Source organism: Equus quagga, chromosome 10, assembly GCF_021613505.1.
Source record: "Equus quagga isolate Etosha38 chromosome 10, UCLA_HA_Equagga_1.0, whole genome shotgun sequence".
NCBI lineage: Eukaryota > Metazoa > Chordata > Mammalia > Perissodactyla > Equidae > Equus > Equus quagga.
Window position 1 is genome coordinate 15,151,523 of NC_060276.1, and position 21,965 is coordinate 15,173,487.

The 21,965-nt window shown below is 39.9% G+C and overlaps 1 protein-coding gene across 1 annotated transcript in view; it reads right to left on the reverse strand.

The window, feature by feature from the left end:
• Positions 1-21,965, reverse strand: part of ADGRG4 (adhesion G protein-coupled receptor G4) — a 95,249-nt gene that overhangs the window by 23,029 nt on the left and 50,255 nt on the right. The window contains 6 exon segments of the mRNA XM_046673739.1: positions 127-230; positions 1,951-1,996; positions 3,191-3,310; positions 8,287-8,421; positions 19,173-19,335; positions 20,606-20,822. Coding sequence (XP_046529695.1) covers positions 127-230; positions 1,951-1,996; positions 3,191-3,310; positions 8,287-8,421; positions 19,173-19,335; positions 20,606-20,822 — 785 coding nt within the window.

Consider the following 21,965-nt stretch of genomic DNA (forward strand, 5'->3'; position numbering starts at 1 on the left):
AACAAAGTGGGACTTTTTCCACCCACATGCCATTTTTCCATTCCTTAGTTCACATGTATATTCCTGGTCTGTAATTTAATAAAAGTTGTCAAAATTCTATGAAGGAGTGATTAAGGGAAAACTTACCATTAACACTCCAAAATGGGTGAGGTGGTCACACTGGCAGATTGTGTGATTTACGTTTGTTTCCTTTACTTTACAGCCTGATGAATTCCATCCACCTCGCCCATCTGCAGGAGACAGAAGGGAATTTCAAAGCAATTTTGTTTTTCTCAGAAATATTTAACTTTTTGTTATATGCACCTTCTGAACGTGTGTTGTAATTTTCATTGTTTGTTAAGACAGCAAGATAGAGGTATAATTGAACACGGAAATTAAGTCTAATAGGCTAAATTGACTTGTTAGGAACTTTGTGAATGGCATAACTTTGGCTCTTACTTTTCCTGTTCTTGTACCATACTTCTACAGATTAGGACAGACTCTTACCATGAACAACAGTCCTGCCGCCATGCTGTGGTGACAGAGTAAGGACTGTTTTTGAAAGTAGCACAAATAGGAAACAGGTATTTCTTGAACTTTTTGAAGGACATGAGCTATGGAATACAGTCTGACACTTGAGCCAACTCAGTGGCATTGCGATAAACATCTGAAACAACTAATTCAACCCAGAATTCAAATGGTCTCGAATGCTTTACACTCAAGCCAGATCATGTTCTGGAGGTCCTTAGGGCCAAGGAAAGCCTCTGGTCTACTGGACACCTGCCTCGTTTCTCACTCCTGAGCATATTCATGGTTCTAGAATCAACTCTCAGACTTCCATAACCTGCAGGTCTCGAGTAGTAGACCAGGTGTAGAGTCGAACCTCCAGGGTAGCACTAGACCAGAGTGCTTATCCTAGGGCAAGCAGCTAAGTGTGCTCAAAGTTTGTCCATCCAGGATAATTCCATAGATCCCAGAGGTTCTGGATTCATGGACAGAGGGGTGGGAGCAAAGGGTGACCTGGGAGGAGCCCAGCAACTGGCATTAATGAACACACGGATCAACTTCTTGAGGCTGTGAGAGACAAAGCTCATCATTTTATCCTAGGAGACTTGGAGGGGACCCGGAAAGGACAGTGCTATCTCTGTTGTAGGAAAGGAACAGTATTCCCACATCCCAGGGAGTTGAATGGGAAGAAAATGTCTCTTTCTCCCAGAATTCCAAGGATACTAAAAAGGGAAAAGTTGCCAAGCAGAGCTTCTACAGGTGGAAGGACTGGTCACATAGCCACTCCTGGCATGCCAGGGGAAATTGATTCTGTGTGGGAATTCTCTGAGATTTGGCGATATCCCTGGAGATTCCAGTGGAGATGGCAAGCCTAAGAGGAATCTGTTCAGTAACCCTGATCCCCAGTCCTTTCCATTCTCGTCCCTAAAGACTCATACCTAGCCAAGCAGGAAGGACCCTGAGAGACCAACCAGGAAGTCTTATGCCCTCAATGAAAAGATAAAAAGATTGGGGCTCTAAGAGAATACATGGACTATCCACGGTCACACAATCAGTCTAGAAGAAATGAGGGGGAAAAAGGGAAGGAGATAGTAGACATTGCAAATCTCCATGGGAAAGCACAGATCAAGAGCCAGATGTTCACTCCTCAACTTTCTTCAAACAGCTCAAGGCTGCTCTGCACTAGGTCTTCCAAATTTTCTTCCAATCTTGCCTATCCCTGAGTTGTGTGATTTTTCTGATCTCCCAGATAAGTCTCTTACCAAAAAGAAAGGTTTAAACTCGCATTCCCTAATTAGATATAAGACTCATATTTGGATTTTGGTCAGTCAGAGTTCTCTGTAGGCTCTGATAAGATAGTAGCTTCAATATAACTCCCTCCCATCCAACTGCCGAATAGGAAAATGGTCAGGGGCAAAGTCTTGTTGAGAGCCAAAGACAAAGCTTGCTAGGAATAAAACTTACTGTTACTCCCAAAGTCCCAAAAGGCACAGTGAACTTGATCGTAATTCTAGATAAAAGAAAAATCAGAGGTGAAATACCTTTCCTTGTGATAGTTCCCACACAATGACAACTACACCCGTGTTTTTTTCTCAATGTTTTTCAAACAGTAGACACACACACACACACACACACATACACACAGACCATTTGTGAGTTGTTTTTAAGACTCAACCCAAGTAACTTGGGGTTTACAAGTGAGAAAATAACATATTAATGCATGGTGATCTGGCACATGTCCTTTAAAATGTTTGGTAACAGGAATTTGCCATACCCTCCTGGTGCAAGGCCCAAGAGGAGGCTGTGGATGGCTGGCGCCCGTCTGATGTGTGGTAGGTACGCCTTGTGGAAGTTGGGAATTTGGGGCTCACAGCTGAGATCAAGCCTTGTAGAGTGAAGGTTGGCTGCCTCCTCATTAAGCCTGGTGAGCATTCCTGAGAACTCACCAGCTCCCACAATCTTCAGGGGACTGGAGGCAATGAGAAATTGGTCATTGGGGGATGCTGGGAGGGCTGTGGCCCCAGTGGGAATTGAGAGATCTTAGCCATTTGTCATGTTTCATTTGGTATCTGGTTGTTTTTTTTTTAAGTTCCCTCTCCCATTCTTCCTTCTTCCCTTCTAGAATAAGATCTGTGAAAAAGATGCTGTACCATATGGTCTTTTAGATTGGGAATAAAGGAAGCTATTAAGACGTCACACTGGACATACATTACCATCAAAGAATGGCATAGTAGTTCGTTCTTATACTGCAGCTAAATTTGATCATTTAGTAATATATACCTTATGTTATGCCATATGACTATAGTTTTAATCCTTTGGTGATAATTAATACATATTTTAATGTTCTTCATGGAAATTCAAAGGATAAAAATTTTCAATTATTTCAAATTAAATTGTTTGCCTCACTCAAAAATAAATGGAATTAAATATCATTTAGTGTGATGGAACAGCTAAAACATCCACCTGCCCCCGATCACTCCTCAGCCAATCTGTCACAGTGCTAGAAACCCACCATCAGTTACCCCTTTAGGCTAAGGCATTATTTCTAGAAGGCCCCAATTACAACAAACCTCTGCTACCTAGAATGGGACAATCTTCATTAAGTCTTAGAATCACATCTGTTAACTAGGCAATTACTTTTAACAGGAAAATCATGGAAGAGTTCCGAGGCCTTTTTATTCTGACATGCAAATGGATATGTTACCTGGTTGCCTTCAATGTGCTGCAGAGTAATAACCACTGGGTCAGGCAAGTTTTGAATGGATGTATCTGAAAGGCTGGCACTCACAACATATGTGGTTAATGATTTAGTGACGTTTTTGATCTGTAGATGAAACATGTAAGAAAGAGGGTTCAAGTTCTACATTTCTAATTTCTTGCGTGTTAATAATCTAGAATTTTGAAGTGCTACACATTAGGTACTGAAATATGGAAAATAAAATCACAAGCTAAGGGGCCGGCCCCATGGCCGAGTGGTTAAGTTCGCGCGCTCTGCTTCGGCGGCCCAGGGTTTCACCGGTTCGAATCCTGGGTGCTGACATGGCACCACTCGTCAGGCCATGCTGAGGCAGCGTCCCCACATGCCACAACTGAAGATACACAACTATGTACTGGGGGTGCTTTGGGAGGAAAAGGAAAAATAAAATCTTTAAAAATAAAAAAAATCACGAGCTAGGAAGAAATTTTTAATTTTTTTATTTCTTTGAGGAAGATTAGCCCTGAGCTAACATCTGCTGCCAATCTTCCTCTACTTTATATGTGGGATGCCTGCCACAGCTTGGCTTGCCAAGCGGTGCCATGTCCACACCAGGATCTGAACCGGTCAACCCTGGGCCCGCCAAAGCGGAACGTGGGAACTTAACCGCTGCGCCACTGGGCCGGCCCCCAGAAGAAATTTTTAAAGGTCGTTTAGCTCATCTCCTGTCTTCACATAAGGTCTCGATTATGCCAAGCTAGAACAGTTCATTAATCCACCCATGCATCCAGATATCTACCCAAGAAGCATTGGTTTTGCTCCTACTACTCAGGACTGCGCTGGCAACAAAGTGAAACTATTCCCTACTTTGATAACTCTCTGGACCCTGACATTTCACAACTTATCCCGGTTCTAACTCTCAACCATCCTTACTTACTTTTAGGGGACCCCTCCTTACAAGGAACATAAATCCATCACGTGTTAGTTATAAACCACTTCCTGTTCCATCCTCGCTGGAGATGGAAGCAGTTGATTAACATGCGGCTTGGAACAAGTCTCTGAGGACGGTCATCTCCTCCCTAGAGGACCATGAACCCTGAGGCCGGAGCCTAGGCCTTGGGTGTCCTGGTGTCCCCTGCATGGCCTAGCACATAGCAGGTGTTTCATCTTATACCCACGGTGAGCCAATTACTTTGTTAAGTGATTTGCGCACACAGTGTCTTCAGCCCTCACTGAAACCATATAGGCATTTTTCAGATAAACTGAGGCTCTGGGAGGCTCAAAAACTTGGACAAAAGTCACATGGCTAGTGAATGATAGGACAGGGATGCTTAATAAATGTTGGTTTAAAGGGAACAAACTAGAACGTAGCCATTGAGATGTGGAGCTTGCTAATTAACAGGGCCAACGTGCCACATGCCAAGGCTCTGGGAGGCAAAGCAGCTGGGAGACCGCCTCTCCTGGGGCACAGGTGAAGAGATGAGGGTTGGGCAGATCCAAGACAGGAGGGAGAAGAAGCAAATCCTCTGAAGACTTGCCAAGAAAGCCTAGAGGAGCTGGGCCCAAATAATGTCCCTTGGGGAGACTGCCAGGCAACTTTTAGAAGACTGCAAGTCCTCCTATTTCCGAGCCTTGCAGCCATTGAGAACTGGGTAATTGGGAATGCAGCCTGGGGCTCCAGTGGGAAGCTACGCACTTCCTGTTCCTGACCAGCTCTGTTCATTCCAACCAGCCTGATGGTGCTCCCGTCCCAGAAGAATTCCCCTGGGGTAGCCTAATGCAGAGGGCAGTCTGCAGTAAGATATGGTGGAAAGGGCCCAGTCAAAAGCCAAAAGACCAAGTGTTAACCCAAGCCTTCTTGTTTCTTGAAATTCCCTTCTCCTTTCTGAGATATTGGTGACATGAAGGAAGGTGAACCAGATGATATTTAACAACCCCCTCCCCAACTTAGTATAATAGAACAGTTTTCAGAAGTGGAGAGGCCAAAGCAGGAGAAGCACACGGTGACCCAGGACTTAGTTAACCTGTTCTCTGGCTTTATTTCGCTTACCTACAAAATGGCGGCCATGCAGAGAAAGGAACTAAATCATTTTTCGCTCCTCCACCCTTTGTGCTCTAGGCTCAAGTTTTACCTATTTCACTTCTGAACCTTTACAGAAGCTGCTCTCTCTGCCTGAAACACTCCCCCCTCCTTCTTCTAACCCTCTTTCATTGTCTAGCTCCTACTCAACATCAGGTCTCAGTGGCCACCTCTCTTACACTAGGCTTTTCCTATCTATGCTCCCAGAGTCCCTGTGCCATACTAGACTTGCCTAGTGCTTCATCCCTCTGCCTGAGGAACGCTAGTGGAGGAACGGAGGATGAGGTACGTGTTTTCCAAGAGTGGTGTCTTATCAGTGATTTTTAAGGTAATATGTTGTAATGACAGTTACAATTTTGATCAAAAGACGGTAGAGGAAACAATGTGAAAGCAAGGCTGTGAGACACAGGAGTCCGGGGAAAAGGTAGTTAAAGGGTGGGTTCTCTTGCAAGCATTCACTCCCCAACAACCAATGGCAGAGGTCCCAGCCTCAGGCTATCCCCTTCAGTGTTAGAATCTTTAGGTCTCTGTTTTCTCCCATCAGACTGTAGGTTTCAGGAGGGTAGGCACCACGTGGATCTCTCTTGCTCACCACTGTATCCCCAGCACCCAGCACCACACAACACACATAGTAGGAATTCAATAAATATTTGCTGACTGAATAAGTAACTGCATGAATAAATGAATAAATTGTGTCACCTCCAGGAGGTCCCTTCCCCTTTCTGGGTCTCAATTTCTTCATTGGTAAAATGAGGAAATGGGACACTATGAGCTATAATTGACCTTCCAGCTCTGAATTTGATGGCAGGCTATTTCTAATCCTTCATCTAGCACTATGACGTCTGTAGGCTAATTTTGTGAAAGATCTTTAATATCTTTCAGTGGAAGGTATGAGTGAATAAAAATTACTTATTAGGTGTGAAATCTATGCAAAACAGGTTTCTCTTTTATTCTATGAGGAAGCACAGCCCTTTGAACAAAGGAGAGAAATTAAGACCAAAATAATGACATCTCAGGAGATACAGAGAAATTACAAGCCTAACAAAGGGTCAGAGTGTTATGAATCACATTCTTAATTTTTATTATAATTTTATTCATTAGCTGGCTTGTCCTGGGTCCAACCTAATTTTTTCCATTAAAAAAAGGTCTAATAAATATATTTCTACCAAAAACATATTGGGTACCTAGCCCTGTGCTGGGTGCCATGAAAATAAAAAATGTCTGGGCCATGACATATGCCACAACCTACTTGGAGAAACCAGTCTAGAAACTAGGCAGAAGTATAAGACAAGAATACAAGCAGGGGTTGGGGAGGAGAGCAGGGGCTCACAGACTCTGGGCAAGCTTTCTGAGTAGGATTGGAGCTAAGCCCATAGGAGCAAATAGAATTTAGAGAGATAGAAAGGGGAGAGGCTTGAGAATACCAGGAGACCAGAATGTCTTGCAGACACAGCTGGAGATAACGTGGTATGTTTGAGCTGGTGTGTGGTATAGGTATGTGGTATATTTTAGTTGGCCAGGTACAACCTCCCCCAAAATAACTCTGAATATTTGACCATTAGAAATTCATTCCTCTGGGTAGTCTCTTTGGAAAATGCAAACACACCTGGACAAGTTAATGTATTGACCTCTTAAACACTTGAACTTTGGAGTCAAACAGCCTGTGTTTGATTCCTAGCTGCGCCACTTCCAAGCTGTGTGACCTTGGGCAAAATTACTTAACCAATTTGTCTTATTCTGTTCAGGCTGCCAAAAAAAATCCCAGACTGGGTAGCTTCTAAACGACAGACATTTATTTCTCACAGTTCTGGAGGCTGGCAGTCCAAGATGAGGGTGCCTGTGTAGTCAGGTTCCGATGAGAGCTCACTCTCTGGTTCATAGGTGGCACCTTCTTGCTGTGTCCTCACATGGTGGAAGTGGTAAGGGAGCTCTCCGGGGCCTCTTTATAAGGGCGCTCATCCATTCATGAGGGCTCTGCACTAGAGACCTAGTCACCTCCCAGAGGCCCCACCTCCTCATACCATCACCTTGGGGATTAAGATTTCAATACATACATTTTGGGGGAACACAAGCATTCAGACCACGGCACGCTTTGAGTCTCAGTTTCTTGTGAGAAGTAAATGAGACAGTAAGTGTAACTGTTAACAATTAATAGCGATCATCAACAACTTCATGCAAATTCTGATCGCTGTCTTCCCCGTAGCTGGATGGGACAGAGCGGGCTGAAGGAATGGGCCTTTGTTAGGCAGAGCCCCAAGACAGACAAATAATAATAGCAATACAAACATGTGGTGCTTATTACGTGCCAGGCAATATCCTAAGCACTTTCTATGAATTAACTCCTTTAATCTTTCAAAAGTCCAGTGAGGTACTGCTATCACCCTGTTTTACATAGAAGGAAACTAAGGCATGTGGAGGTTGAGTAACTTGTCCAAGGTCACACAGACAGACGATGGCATAGCAGCTTTCAATTCAGGCACTTTGGCCCCAGAGTCCACACTTTTAACCGCGACATCATATTGACTCTCTGTTTTAACAATGGGTGAGGACTGGAGCCCTCAGAGAAGGTTCTGTAGATGCGGGGGTGAAGAAGCAACAAATGCCTGCAGGCAAGTGTTCTGCTGGACACCACTTAGCTTCAGATACATTGGCCCGAGGCGGGGGCATGTTGGCTTTGAGGAGCCGGGGAGGATTTGGGAGGGAAGCACTGACAAGCTGAAAGGGCATTTCATTGGAACTTGCTGTTCTTTTCTGGCTTTAAAATATCTTGAGGCCTCTGTTTGGTCACCAGATAATCCTTCAGGTTCCTTCAGAACTGAAAAGCTGTGAAAATTAAAAACTGTGGAACATCATTAAAGCAGACGTTGATTCATGTTGAGGGCCAGGGGTCGTGCTAGGAGACTTGTGGAATAAATCACACAGCATATTCTAAAGTAAACAGAACATCATGAAAATAGCAAGAGTTCATAATTACAATGAGTCACCGAACGTCGGTCCATGACAGTTACCAGAGGCAAGGACTTACCTTAAAGAGTGAAGTCTGGCCAAAGAAATTAAACAAGATGGTCTGTAAGTTGCTAAGAGAAATTTTCTCCCTCAGTGATTTAGGCAAATATATGGAAGCCAAAACCCTCCCCAGAGGGACTTCGCCTAGGTAAATCTGCAAAGAAAAGCCAGAAAATGAAAACTGGAGTCATCACCCGTCATCTTGAAGGTCCCCCCCACCTCCCACTGCAGCCCCAGCCTCAACCCCAGAGTACCACGTGGACGGCTGAAGGGGGGGAACTAGCTTCACAAGCTATGCTGCACCTTTCACACACACACACACACACACACACACACACACACTCAGATCACAGACCAAGACGTGACCTGGGTGCATGTAAACAGACACACACACACATACCACCTTTTCCCTTCTGAACCCATCCTTGAGTTTCTCCCCCTTTGATCTGCTTCCACCCAGGTATTTAGAGAGGTGGAAAAGGGAATGACACATTAGCTGATTTTCCCTGATTCTCAGAAATAAAGGCCAGTCTTCGAAAGCAGGCCACCTTCTGCCATATAGTTCTGAGAGAGAAAACACAAAACAAAAAAAAGCCCAATATAATGGCGTTAGGCACTTGCCCCATAGTTTATTGAGCAATGCTTTTGTTAAGAAGTGGGGCAGGGAAGAGGGGCATTAGGCCTTAGGAATTCTAGGGGCTCACTCTCAGAAGATTTTGCTGATTTGATTAGTAATAGTATTTAATAAGTACTGGAACATTTCTGAAAGTGAAAGGCGGCTTTACCAATAATTATACTGGGACCACAGTTGTAAACTCGGACCCCCTCAGGCAAAACAGGGTATGTGAGCACTCCCACATGCATTCTCTCATTTAATCCATCTATCAGCTCTGAAAGGTATGTTGTATTATGCCATCAGGAAATGGACACGCAGAGAGGTTAAGTGACTTGTCTAGGGTCACACAGCTGGGATATAGTTCAATAAAGATATATGTGATTTAGGCCCACATTTTTCTCCTTATCCATGCTGCCTCTCAAGGAACTCTTATCTAGCTGGGGGTATCATAGGGAGATGAAAGTTTATAATATTTCTAAAAATGACTCATGAGCCCAAAAGGCATATGACTCTTCTCCTGACATAAATGGATTCTGCTAGAGCAGTCAAGTACTGTGGAGAGGTTACGATTTAGCTTCAACGTGTAAGCACTTTGGTACCAAGAATGTGATTGGGGTTGGTTCACTTGTTTCTCCACCCAGGCCAATAATAGAAAACCCCATATGTAACCAAAAGGCAATGGGAAGTCAACATCTGCTTTCAGTATGGCTGAGTCGCTCCTGGTGGACTCGACCCTCTTGTATATAACAACTATAGAAAACAACCGTGACTCAAAGGCATTGCAAAATGAACAGAAGCGGGCAGATTCTGGAGAAGAGTAGACACTTGGAAAAAGGTAACATCACAAGATCAGTTACTTGTTTTTATAGGTTTTAGCCTGACGGCAAGCTGAGACCAACGCTGTGAAGGACACTCAAAATTCTGATGGAAAACCTGCAGTCCTTCTGGCATGAAAAATCAGAGAACAAAGGTCAGGGCAACCACAGCCACTGGAAGGTCAGGGGGGAATCCTGGAGAGGAGAGAGCTAAAGAGGAGAAGCCAAAATTCTGAGTATAAACTCTGTCTGACCTCTGAACCACGTATGTACAGGACAGAATCCAACTAAGGATAAAGGAACTTAACTGAGATTTGAGCTGCCATCCAAGAGATGGAATCTACAGTTTGATTCCAAAAAAATTAATTGTTGGGTATAATAAAAATCAATAGTCTTGAGAGGAATATAGTGGAATCCAGAGTCTCCACAACGTAACATTCACATTATTCAGAACGTAATCCAAAATTACTCACTATGTGAAGAAAAAGTAAATGTGACCCATTTTTAAGTGAAAAGACAATCAATGGAGATCAACTTTGAGATGACCCAGATGTTAGAATAAGCAGACAAATATTTTTAAAGTAGCTAACTATAACTATGCTTGGATTTTTTTTTTTTTTTGAGGAAGATTGGCCCTGAGCTAAAATCTGTGCCCATCTTCCTCTACTTTATATGTGGGACACCTGCCACAGCATGGCTCGACCAGCAGTGCATAGGTCCGTGCCTGGGATGCAAACTGGTGAGCCCTGGGCCGTCAAAGTGAAGCATGTGAAATTAACCACTACATCACTGGGCCAGCCCCAAACTATGCTTGTGTATTTAAAAGAAAATATGCTTGCAGTTAATGTAAAAAGAAGAAAAAGCAGAGAAACAGGAGCGAAAAAAAGAAAATAAGGAAATTCTAGAACTGAAAATACAATATGAAAATTTTTAAAATTGCACTGGATGTCTTCAATAGTAACATGAAGGTGACAGAGGTCAGTGAACTTGAAGATAAGAAATTATGCTATCATAAGAATAGACAGTAGAAATGATTAAACACAGGAACAGTCTCAGGGAGCTGTGTGGCAGCATCAAAAAAATCTTACATACATGCACTTAGTATCCCAAAAGGAGAGGAGAGAGAGAATGGTGAAGAAACAATATTTGAAGAAATAATCGTGGAAATTTCCCCAAATTTGGTCAAAAACATAAATTTACAGGTTCAAGAAGCTCAGCAAACCTCAAGCAGGATAAATACAGAGAAAAACATGCCTAGGCCCATAATAGTCAAACTGCAAAAAAAAAAAAACCCAAAATTCAAGGGAAATACTGAAAGCAATCAGTGAAAAATGACACATTACACATTACACACAGACAAACAAAAATTCAAATGATTACTGACTTCTCATCAGAAAACGTGAAGGCCAGAAGAGAGTGAAACAACATCTTTAAAATGCTGAGGGGGAAATGCTGTCAGTCCAGAATTCTATCATAAACAAAAATATCCTTCAAGAATAAAGGCAAAATAAAGACATTTTCAGGTAAATGAAAACTAAGAAAATTCATCACCATCCTGATGTTCAGGAAGGAATGAAGAGCATTGAAAATGGCAAATATCTAGGTAAATACTAAAGACTATTTTTTCTCTCAATTTCATAGAACTTTTAAAAGTAATGAATATAACATTGACCTGTGGGGTTTCTGATCTTCTTAGATAGAATGTATATGACAACAATAACATGACAGACGGCATAAATGGATGTTGAAATTTCTACGTTTTATATGAAGTGATACAATGTTAACTCTAAGTAGGATGCAAAAATATAAGGATGTATATTATAATCTCTAGAGCAACCATTGAGAAAATAATGCAAATAGATATAACGAAAGAGTCTGAAAAAATTAAAATTCAATTGTAATAAATACTAAAATAAAGCAAGAGGCAACATAAAAGAGGAACAAAATTCGGAGGGGCAGATAGGAAATAAAATAAAATGGTAGACCTAAATCCAACCATGTCAAAAATTACATTAAGTTTTAAAGGACTACTCACTCCAAATAAAAGGCAGATATTTTCAAGATGGATAAAAAAATGAAACACAAACCATATGCTATCTACAAGAAGTGCACTTCAAATATGAAGACATATAGAAAGCAATTAAATGAAAAATATGTATAAAATAAAAACAGTAAGCATAAATAGGATGCGATGATTATATTAAAATGAGATGGGGCCGGCCTGGTTGCGCAGTGGGTAAGTGCGCACGTTCCGCTTTGGCAGCCTGGGGTTCATCAGTTCGGATCCCGGGTGTGGACATGGCACTGCTCATCAAGCCATGCTGTGGTAGGCGTCCCACATAGAAAGTAGAAGAAGGTGGGCACGGATGTTAGCTCAGGGCCAGTCTTTCTCAGCAAAAAGAAGAGGATTGGCAGATGTTAGCTCAGGGCTGATCTTCCTCAAAAAAAAAAAATAAATTAATTAAAAAAATAAATAATTAAAATAAAATAGACTGCAAAACAAAGAATAGTACCAGAAATAAAGAGGGCTATTTCATTGAGATAAATAGGTTAGGACTAGAGTTAGTATTAGGAAGATATAACAACATAAATGTGTATTCACTTATTAGCAGAGCCCCAAAATAAACAAGGCAAAATTTGAGAGGACTAAAGAGAGAAATAGACAATTTCGCAATCAAAATTAGAGATTTTAACACCCCTCTAAACTAGGATCTGAACAAACATTATCAACCACTTTGAGGCCTGATTGATATTTATAGTATACCATATCCAACAACTGTAGAAGGCACATTTGTTTTCAAGTGCACATGGAATACCAAGTTTTTCAAGTGTATGAAACACTTGAAAACACTCATATACTGGGCCATAAAACAAGTCTCAATAATTCTAAATAGATTGAAATTATACTGAGCATATTCTGTGAACAAAATCAAATGAACAAGAAATCAATAATAACAATATATCTTAGATATGTCCCAAATATCTGGGACTTAAAGAACACACTCCCGAATAATCCATGCAGCGAAGAAGGAAGTAGAAAATATTTTGAACTGACTAATCAAGAAAATTGGGGCAAGAAGATTGAGGCAACTTCCTCAATCAAATAAAGAGCATCTGTCACTATTTGCAGATGACACGATTTTATATACATAGAAAACCCTAAAGAATCCACTGAAAAACGTTTAGAAGTAATAAATCAATACAGTCAAGTTACAGGATACAAAATTAACATACAAAAACCAGTTGCGTTTCTACACATTAACAACGAAGTAGCAGAAAGAGAAGTTAAGAATATAATTCCATTTACAGGGCTGGCCCTGTGGCCAAGTGGTTAAGTCCACATGCTCCACTTCAGCAGCCCAGGGTTTGGCTGGTTTGGATCATGGGTGTAGGCATGGCATGACTCATCGGGCCATGCTGAGGTGGAGTCCCACATAGCACAACCAGAGGCACTCTCAACTAGAATATACAACTATGTACTGGGGGACTTTGGGGAGAAGAAGAAGGAAAAAGATAAAAAGAAGATTAACAACAGATGTTAGCTCAGGTGCCAATCTTTAAAAAAAAAAAAAGAATACAATCCTATTTACAATTGCAACAAAAAGAATAAACTATCTAGGAATAAACTTAACCAAAGAAGGGAAAGATCTGTACACTGAAAACTATAAAACATTGTTGAAATAGGGCCTACAATGGAGAAAAGAAAGTCTCTTTAACAAATGCTGCTGGGAAAACTGGACAGCCACATGCAAAAGATGGAAAATTGACCATTCTTTTTCACCACACACCAAAATAAACTCAAAATGGATCAAAGACCTAAAGATTAGGCCTGAAACAATAAGTCTTCTGGAAGAGAATATAGACAGTACACTCTTTGACATCAGTTTCAAAAGAATCTTTTCAGACACTATAACTCCTCAGTTGAGGGAAACAATAGAAAGAATAAACAAATGGGACTTCATCAGACTAAAGAGCTTCTTCAAGGCAAGGGAAAACAGGATTGAAACAAGAAAACAGCCCACTAATTGGGAAAAAATATTTACAAGCCACTTATCCGACAAAGGGTTAATCTCCATAATATACAAAGAACTCACACGGCTCAACAACAAAAAAACAAACAACCCGATCAAAAAATGGGCAGAGGACATGAACAGACATTTCTCAAAAGAAGATATGAATATGGCCAATAGACACCTGAAAAGATGTTCATCCTCGCTAATCATCAGGGAAATGCAAATCAAAACTACACTAAGATATCACCTTACACCCGTTAGATTGGCAAAAACATCCAAAACCAAGAGCGACAAATGTTGGAGAGGTTGTGGAGAAAAAGGAACCCTCATACACTGTTGGTGGGAATGCAAACTGGTACAGTCACTATGGAAAACAGTATGGAGATTTCTCAAAAAGTTAAGAATAGAAATACCTTATGACCCAGCCATCCCATTACTGGGTATCTATCCTAAGAACCTGAAATCAGAAATCCCAAGAGTCCCTTGCACCCCTATGTTCATCGCAGCATTATTTACAATAGCCAAGACGTGGAACCAGCCTACATGCCCAGAAACTGATGATTGGATAAAGAAGATATGGTATATATACACAATGGAATACTACTCAGCCATAAAAAAAGACAAAATTGGCCCATTCGCAGCAACGTGGATGGAGCTTGAGAGTATTATGTTAAGCGAAATAAGCCAGTCAGAGAAAGATGAACTCTATATGACTCCACTCATAGGTGGAAGTTAGTATATTGACAAGGAGATCTGATCAGTGGTTACCAGGGAAAAGGGGGGGTGGGGGGAGGGCACAAAGGGGGAAGTGGTGTACCCACAACATGACTAACAAAAATGTACAATTGAAATCTCACAAGGTTGTAATCTATCATAACATTAATAAAACAAACAAACAAACAAACAAAAAAAACATTGTTGAATTAAGTTGAAGACATAAAGAAAAGGAAAGATACTCCGTTCTCTTGGATTGGAAGAATTAATATAGTTAAAATGTCCATACTTCTTAAAGCAATCTACAGATTCAATACAATCCCTCTCCAAGTTCCAATATTTTTCACAGAAATAGAACAAAGAATCCTAAAATGTATATGGAATTTAATCCTAAATAAATCCATTTATATGAAATATAAATCCTAAAATTTATAGCCAAAGGAATCCTGAGAAAAAACAACAAAGCTGGAGGCATCACATTCCCTGATTTTGAAATATACTACAAAGCTACAGTAACCAAAACAGCACTGTTCTGGCACAAAAACAGACACACAGATCAATGGAACAGAATCGAGAGCCCAGAAATAAAACCACACATCTACGGACAGTTAATATTTGACAAGGGAGCCAAGAACATACAATGGAAAAAGGAAAGACTCTTCAGCAAATGGTGTTGGGAAAACTGGACAGCCACATGCAAAAGAATGAAACTAGACCATTGTCTCACACCATACAAAAACTAGCTCAAAATGGATTAGACTTGAAAGTAAGACCTAGAGCCATTAAACTTCTAAAAGAAAACTTAGGCAGTACGCTCTTCGACATTGGTCTGAGCAGCATATTTTCAAGTTCCATGTCTGACCAGGCAAGGGAAACAAAAGAAAAAATGAACAAATGGGACTACATCAAACTAAAAAGCTTCTGCACAGCAAAGGCAACCATCAATACAACAAAAAGACAACCTAACAATTGGGAGAAGATATTTGCACACCGCATATCAGATAAGGGGTTAATATCCAAATATACAAAGAACTCATACATCTCAACAACAAAAAAAGTAACAACCCAATTAAAAAATGGGCAAGAGATCTGAACAGACATTTCTCCAAAGAAGATATACAGATGGCCAACAGGCACATGAAAAGATGGTCAACATCATTAACTATCAGGGAAATACAAACCAAAACTACAATGCAATATCACCTCACTCCAGTCAGAATGGCTATAACTAACACGACAGGAAACAATAAGTGTTGGAGAGGATGTGGAGAGAAGGCAACTCTCATACACTGCTGGTGGGGGTGCAAACTGGTGCAGCCACTATGGCAAACAGTATGGAGATTCCTCAAAAAATTACAGATCTACCATGTGATCCAGCTATTCCACTGCTGGGTATTTATCCAAAGAACATGAAAACATGAATGCGTAAAGATACATGCACTCCTATGTTCATCGCAGCATTATTCACAATAGCCAAGGCTTGGAAGCAACCTAGGTGCCTATCAAGGGATGAATGGATAAAGAAGATGTGGTATATATACACGATGGAATACTACTCAGCCATAAGAAACGATAAAATCCGGCCATTTGTGACAACATGGATGGACCTTGAGGGTATTATGCTAAGTGAAACACATCAGAGGGAGAAAGTCAAATACCATATGATCTCACTTGTAAGTAGAAGATGAAAATGACGACAAACAAACACATAGCAACAGAGGTTGGATTGGTGGTTACCAGAGGGGAAGGGGGGAGGGGGAAGGGCAAAAGGGTTGATTAGGCACATGTGTGTGGTGATGGATTGTAATTAATGTTTGGGTGGTGAAGATGTTATAATCTATGCAGAAATCGAAATGTGTAATGATGTACACCTGAAATTTATATAATGTTATAAACCAATGTTACTGCAATAAAAAAAGAATAAAAAAAATTTTAAAGATTAAATAAATAAATAAAGGGCATCTGAAAAAACAAAATAGAACAAAAACGTGGCCAACATCACAGTAATGGTAAAATAGTGAATACTTTTCTTCTAATATCAAAAACAAAACAAAGATGTCCACTTTAACCACTTCTATTCAACATTTTATTGGAAGCACTAACATCAAAAGAAGGCAAAAAAGCCAAATAAAGTTCAATAAGGAAGACCTAAAACTGTCTCTATTGACAGATGACGTTGGCTTACATAGAAAGACCTAAGCAATCTCTAAAACAGCTACGATCTCTAGTAGGTGAGTTTAGCAATTTCACAAGATACAAAATTTAGATAGATAGATAGATGATAGACATAGAATATCAAATGTATTTTTATATGCCTGCAGCAAATAATTGGGAAATGAAATTCAAACATGATTCCATTTCCAACAGCATCAAAAAATGTAAAATACTTAGGAATAAATTTCACAAGGACATGCAATGCCCCTCCACTTAAAACTACAAAACATTCCATTAAAAAAAACTACAGAACATTGCTGAGAGAAATTTAAATAGACCTAAATAAATGCTTCTGAATTAGAAACTCAATATTCCACTGCTATATGGTATATTTGAAAGTTTTTAAGAGAGTAGATCCTAAGAGTTCTCACCACAAGGAAAAAAAGCATATTTTTCTTTTGTGTGTATGTTTCTATACGAGATGATGAGTGTTAACTAAACTTATTGTGGTAATCATTTCACAATATGTGTAAGTGAAATCATTATGCTGTACACCTTAAACTTATATGGTGCTGTATGTCAATTACATCTCAATAAAACTAGAAAAAAATTTAAACAAAAATAAAAAACTCAATATCACTAAGAAATCAATTCTCCCAAAATTGATCAACAGCTTCAACTCAGTCTCAATCATCATCTCAGCAAGTTTTTTGCACAAATTGATAAGCAGATTAAAAATTCGTATGGACATGCCAAAGGCCCAGAATAACCAAACAATCCTGAAAAAGAACAAAGTGAAGAACTCACATGACCTGACATCAAGACTACAAGAATCAAGACAGTGTGGTAACGGCATAAGAGTCTCCAAAAAATAAATGGAACAGAATAAAATGCTCAGAAACAGACTGACTTACATTTCCATGAGTATTTGATTTTTTGTCAAAGATGACAATGCAAGCCATTGGAGAAAGAAAAGTCTTCAATACATGGTGCTGGAATAAGTGGATATCCATAAGGAACAAAATGAATTCCAAACCCTACACCATACTATACCCCATACCACACACAAAATTCCATTCAATTAATTAAGATTATAGTCCTAAACGTAAAAGCTAAAACCACAGAGCATTTAAAGACAAGCAGAAGAGAATATCTTCATGACCTGCTGATAGGCAAAGATGTCTTAGACAAGTCATAAAGGGTTATTTATAAAAGGAAAAAAAACGATAATTTAGACCCCCATCAAAATTAAAACTTAGGCTCATCACAAGACACCATTGAGAAAATGAATAGGCAAATCACAGAGAAAATATTTTCAAAACATATATCTGATGCTGTATCCAGAACATGTAAAAACATACTTACAACTCAATAATAGTAAGACAAGCAACCCAATTAAAATGGCAAAAAGATTTTAACAGATACTTGACCAAAGAAAATATACAAATGGCCAATACAAAAACGAAAAATCCCTCCACATCATTAACCGCTTTAGAAAACAGTATGAGAGGTTCTTACAAATTTAAGCATACGTCTTATGAACCAGCAGTTCCTTTCCTAGGTATTTACTCAAGATATATCAAAACATATGCCCACACAAAGACTTTTACATGAATGTTCATAGCAGCATTATTCATAATAGCCTAACCCTGGAAACAATCCAAATGGCTGTCAACAGAGGAACAGACAATCTGTAGTAGATCCATACAATGGAATACTATTCAGCAATAAAAAGGAATAAACTACAGAAACAAAAGAATGAATCTCAAAAAAAACCACCATTATGCTACATGAAAGAAGCCTTCTACAAGACAGTACATATTGAATGATTCCATTTACATAAAATTCTAGAAGAGGCAAAACTATAGTGGAAAAATATCAAAACAGTGGTTGCCAGTGGAGATCGGTAGTGACAGGGATCGACTGGGAAGGGGCATGAGGGAACTTTTAGGGGTGATAGTAATGTTCTATATCTTAGAGGAGTTTGAGTTACACAGATGCACACATTTGTCAAAATTCAGAGAATTTACACTTAGAATTTGTGCAGTATTCTATATGCAAATTTTATAATTTTTTAACTGTAAAAAAAATATGCTGCTCTCCTGAATTGTTGTCAGCAGGGGTTGGTGGTCTATGGCCCGCCAAAGGCCGAGGTAGCGTGGTGTGGTGGAAAGAGCATAGACTTGCAAGCTAGCCAGACGTAACCCTGAATCCTGGCTCAGCCATTAGGCTGTGTCCTTGGGCAAGTTATTTAACTTCTCTGTTTCCTTATCCACAAAAAGGAGACAGAAGAGCAACCCTCAACATATAACCAGTGCTCAAAAAATGGTAGCTAATAACAAACTGACATTTGAGTTGATTTGGGGTCACAGGGCCAAAGATGGTATTACTGCCCATCTCATGGACACCACGCCAAGGTGTTAGCCTACTAAGGGTTGGATATAAATCTTCCCTAGGATATTTGTATTTTCACAAAGTCTCTTGAAATTAAAATCTTTTAAAAAGTACCCTCAACCCCTTCCAAAAAGTAGGTGAATGAAGACTTGAAAGAGTGCTTGGCTGATTGGCTCTCAGTTTCCTGAGCGGCACTCACCTCAGGGTCTATGCCTTCTTCGTAGGAGCGGATACTGAAGGCCGTGCCTTCAAACGTGTGCTCCACCCGCAGGACAGCCAAAGCCAACCTGTCCACCGTCAAATTTGCTGAACTCCCGAAAAACTCCATCTTGTGCCCAGTACGCTCGATTATCTTCAGAATTCTGGGAAAAAAACAAGCAGGCAGAGCAGAGCATTCCTACTTTTTCAATGTAAAACCCATCCGTCCTCCTTACAAGATTTCCTCAATGTAAGACTTTGTTTGAGTTTTAATCACTATCTTTATACTGTTTAGGAATTATTAGATAAGAGCATGGGCTTTGGAGTCAGCCAGGCTAAGGTCTAAATCTTAGCTCCTCTAATTTCTAACTGGGGGGGCAAATAAAATAACCTCGATGGGCTTCAGATTCCTCACCTGCAAAGTCAGAGGTAACACTGGTACTCATCTCAAAAGACTGTTGTGAAGATTAAATGAAATTGTTGTATGTAAAGCCAGATCCTGCAGGGCCTCATAGGCCAAGAAATGTGGATTTTATTTTATATTCACTGAGCGGTTTTAAGAGCGAGAGAATGACATGGTCTGACATGCACATTAAAGATTGTTCTGGCTGCTATACAGAAGAGGTACCACAGAGAGGCAAGAGCAGAGGCAGGGAGACTAGACAGGCTATTGCAGAGGTCAGCTGAGAGAAATGGTGCTGGGACTAGGGTGGTGCTGATGGAGATAGAGAGAAGCAGATGGATTCCAGGAGTCTTTTTTTTTTTATTGAGTTAATGATAGGTTACAATCTTGTGAAATTTCAGTTGTATATTAACGTTTGTCCTTCGTGTTGTAGGTGCACCACTTCACCCTTTGTGCGCACCCCCTACCCCACCTTTCCCCTGGTATCCACTAAACTGTTCTCTTAGTCCACATTTTTAAATTCCTCATATGAGTGGAGTCATACACAGATTATCCTTCTCTCGCTGGCTTATTTCACTTGACATAATTCCCTCAAGGTCCATTCCAGGAGTCTTTAAGAGACTTTTAAAAAATTAGGTACAGTGACTCATATCGGACTTGGTTATTGATTGGCTGTGAGGCAGAAGGAGGTAATTAGCATTATTCTCAAGTTTTTTGCTTGAGCACTGGGTGGATGCATTTTCTAGAAATGGGGAACATTAGAGGAGTACCAGGGCTGGGGGAAATAGATTGGAGGTTTGGTTTAGGGTAACCTATTTATCTGGAAAGTCGCTATCATTAAGATTCACTTAGAGTTTGAAAGCATTCTTTGACAATTGGGATTTGAGCAGGATGACCCCATTGCATTGTACTAGCTTTCAGGGCACAGCTACCTGACCTTTAAAACTGAGGATGACTGTATGCAAAGGAATTAATCACAAATATTTTAAATTTTATGAAATAATTTATCTTACCAAACTATTAGTACTTACTCATTGCTTACTTCATGCAGATGAGATGTGGAATTGTTTTGCTTTCCCAAAGCAGCATTGATTATTTGTAATATAATCTGGGTTAGGTTCATACTTATCTCATCACATTGTGAAATATCAGATACTTTAGAAACAATAATCTTTGTTTCTTCTTCATCCAGAGTGGGGCATTCATTTATCAAATTTAAAATGTGTTCTGCAACTTCATCTGCATTCTCTGGGGAAATAAAATTGAAATGGAAAGCCTGCATTACTTAGTTTTGGCCCATGCTGGTCTGCTCCCTTCTCTTTAATCAGTAAAGGCAGAGAAATGGAAATAGATACCAAGATAACAAAGTTCACAGAAGGAAAACGCTGGACCTCAAGGTCTCCAGTAGATGGAGTCTCAGAAAGTAGCACGCAAGTCAAGTTTTTTATTCATTAAATCCTTTTTTAACGCAACAGGGAAACCTTTTTGTCACTGAAGAATTATCTCGCAATTAGATTCTAATTAAGTTAAGACTTTTGAGTATTGGGTTGAGTTAAGTAGATCCCACCTGTACTCAAATATCAGCAAACACTCAGTCTATGTTTTCGTAATCAAGGGTGGTGATTATGTTTTTCTGTCAAGAACCAGCAACCCGCAGGAAAAAAGTTAATATGGCCCACATAACAATAAAAAGCCAATTAATTTAGGTTTTTTTAGAGAGGAAGAACAATAGACATTAACTCGCTCACTTTTTTCTTCACTTTTTATTATGGAAATTTTCCAACATGCACAAAAGTAGAAAGAATAGTATAATGAATCCCCATTTACCTCATGAATCACCTAGCTTCAACAAGTGTCAATGAAGAGCTAATCTTATTTTATCTACACTCCCGCCCACCTTCCCTGAACCCCAGCTAATTCTAAAGCAAATCCTAGACATCATAACATTTCACCCATAAATACTTCAGTATGCATCTGTAAAACGAAGGACCTTCGTTTGTCATAACCACAACACCAGCATCATGTCTTTAAAAGGTTAGCAATAATACTCAAAATCATCAAATATCCGGTCAGTGCCCCGATGTCCTTAATTGTGTCATAAATGCTTTCTCCAAATAGTTTTTTGTTTGAATTATCACTCACTTTTAAAGTTAAAGGCTTTGTTAAACAAATACAACACAAATTAGATGTTAGTTCAATATAACCCACATAAAGCTGAGCTCCCTTGTGGTGCCATCCTAGCTTAAAGCAGTCACATTCGAGTTCAGTAATCATAATAGTGGAAAATAATTGAAAAATACAATCTATTCAGAAAAATTCCAGAGAGAGATTACACTCAAAACACACTTAACCCGGGTTACATTACAGATAACCAACTTTGCTTGGGAAAAC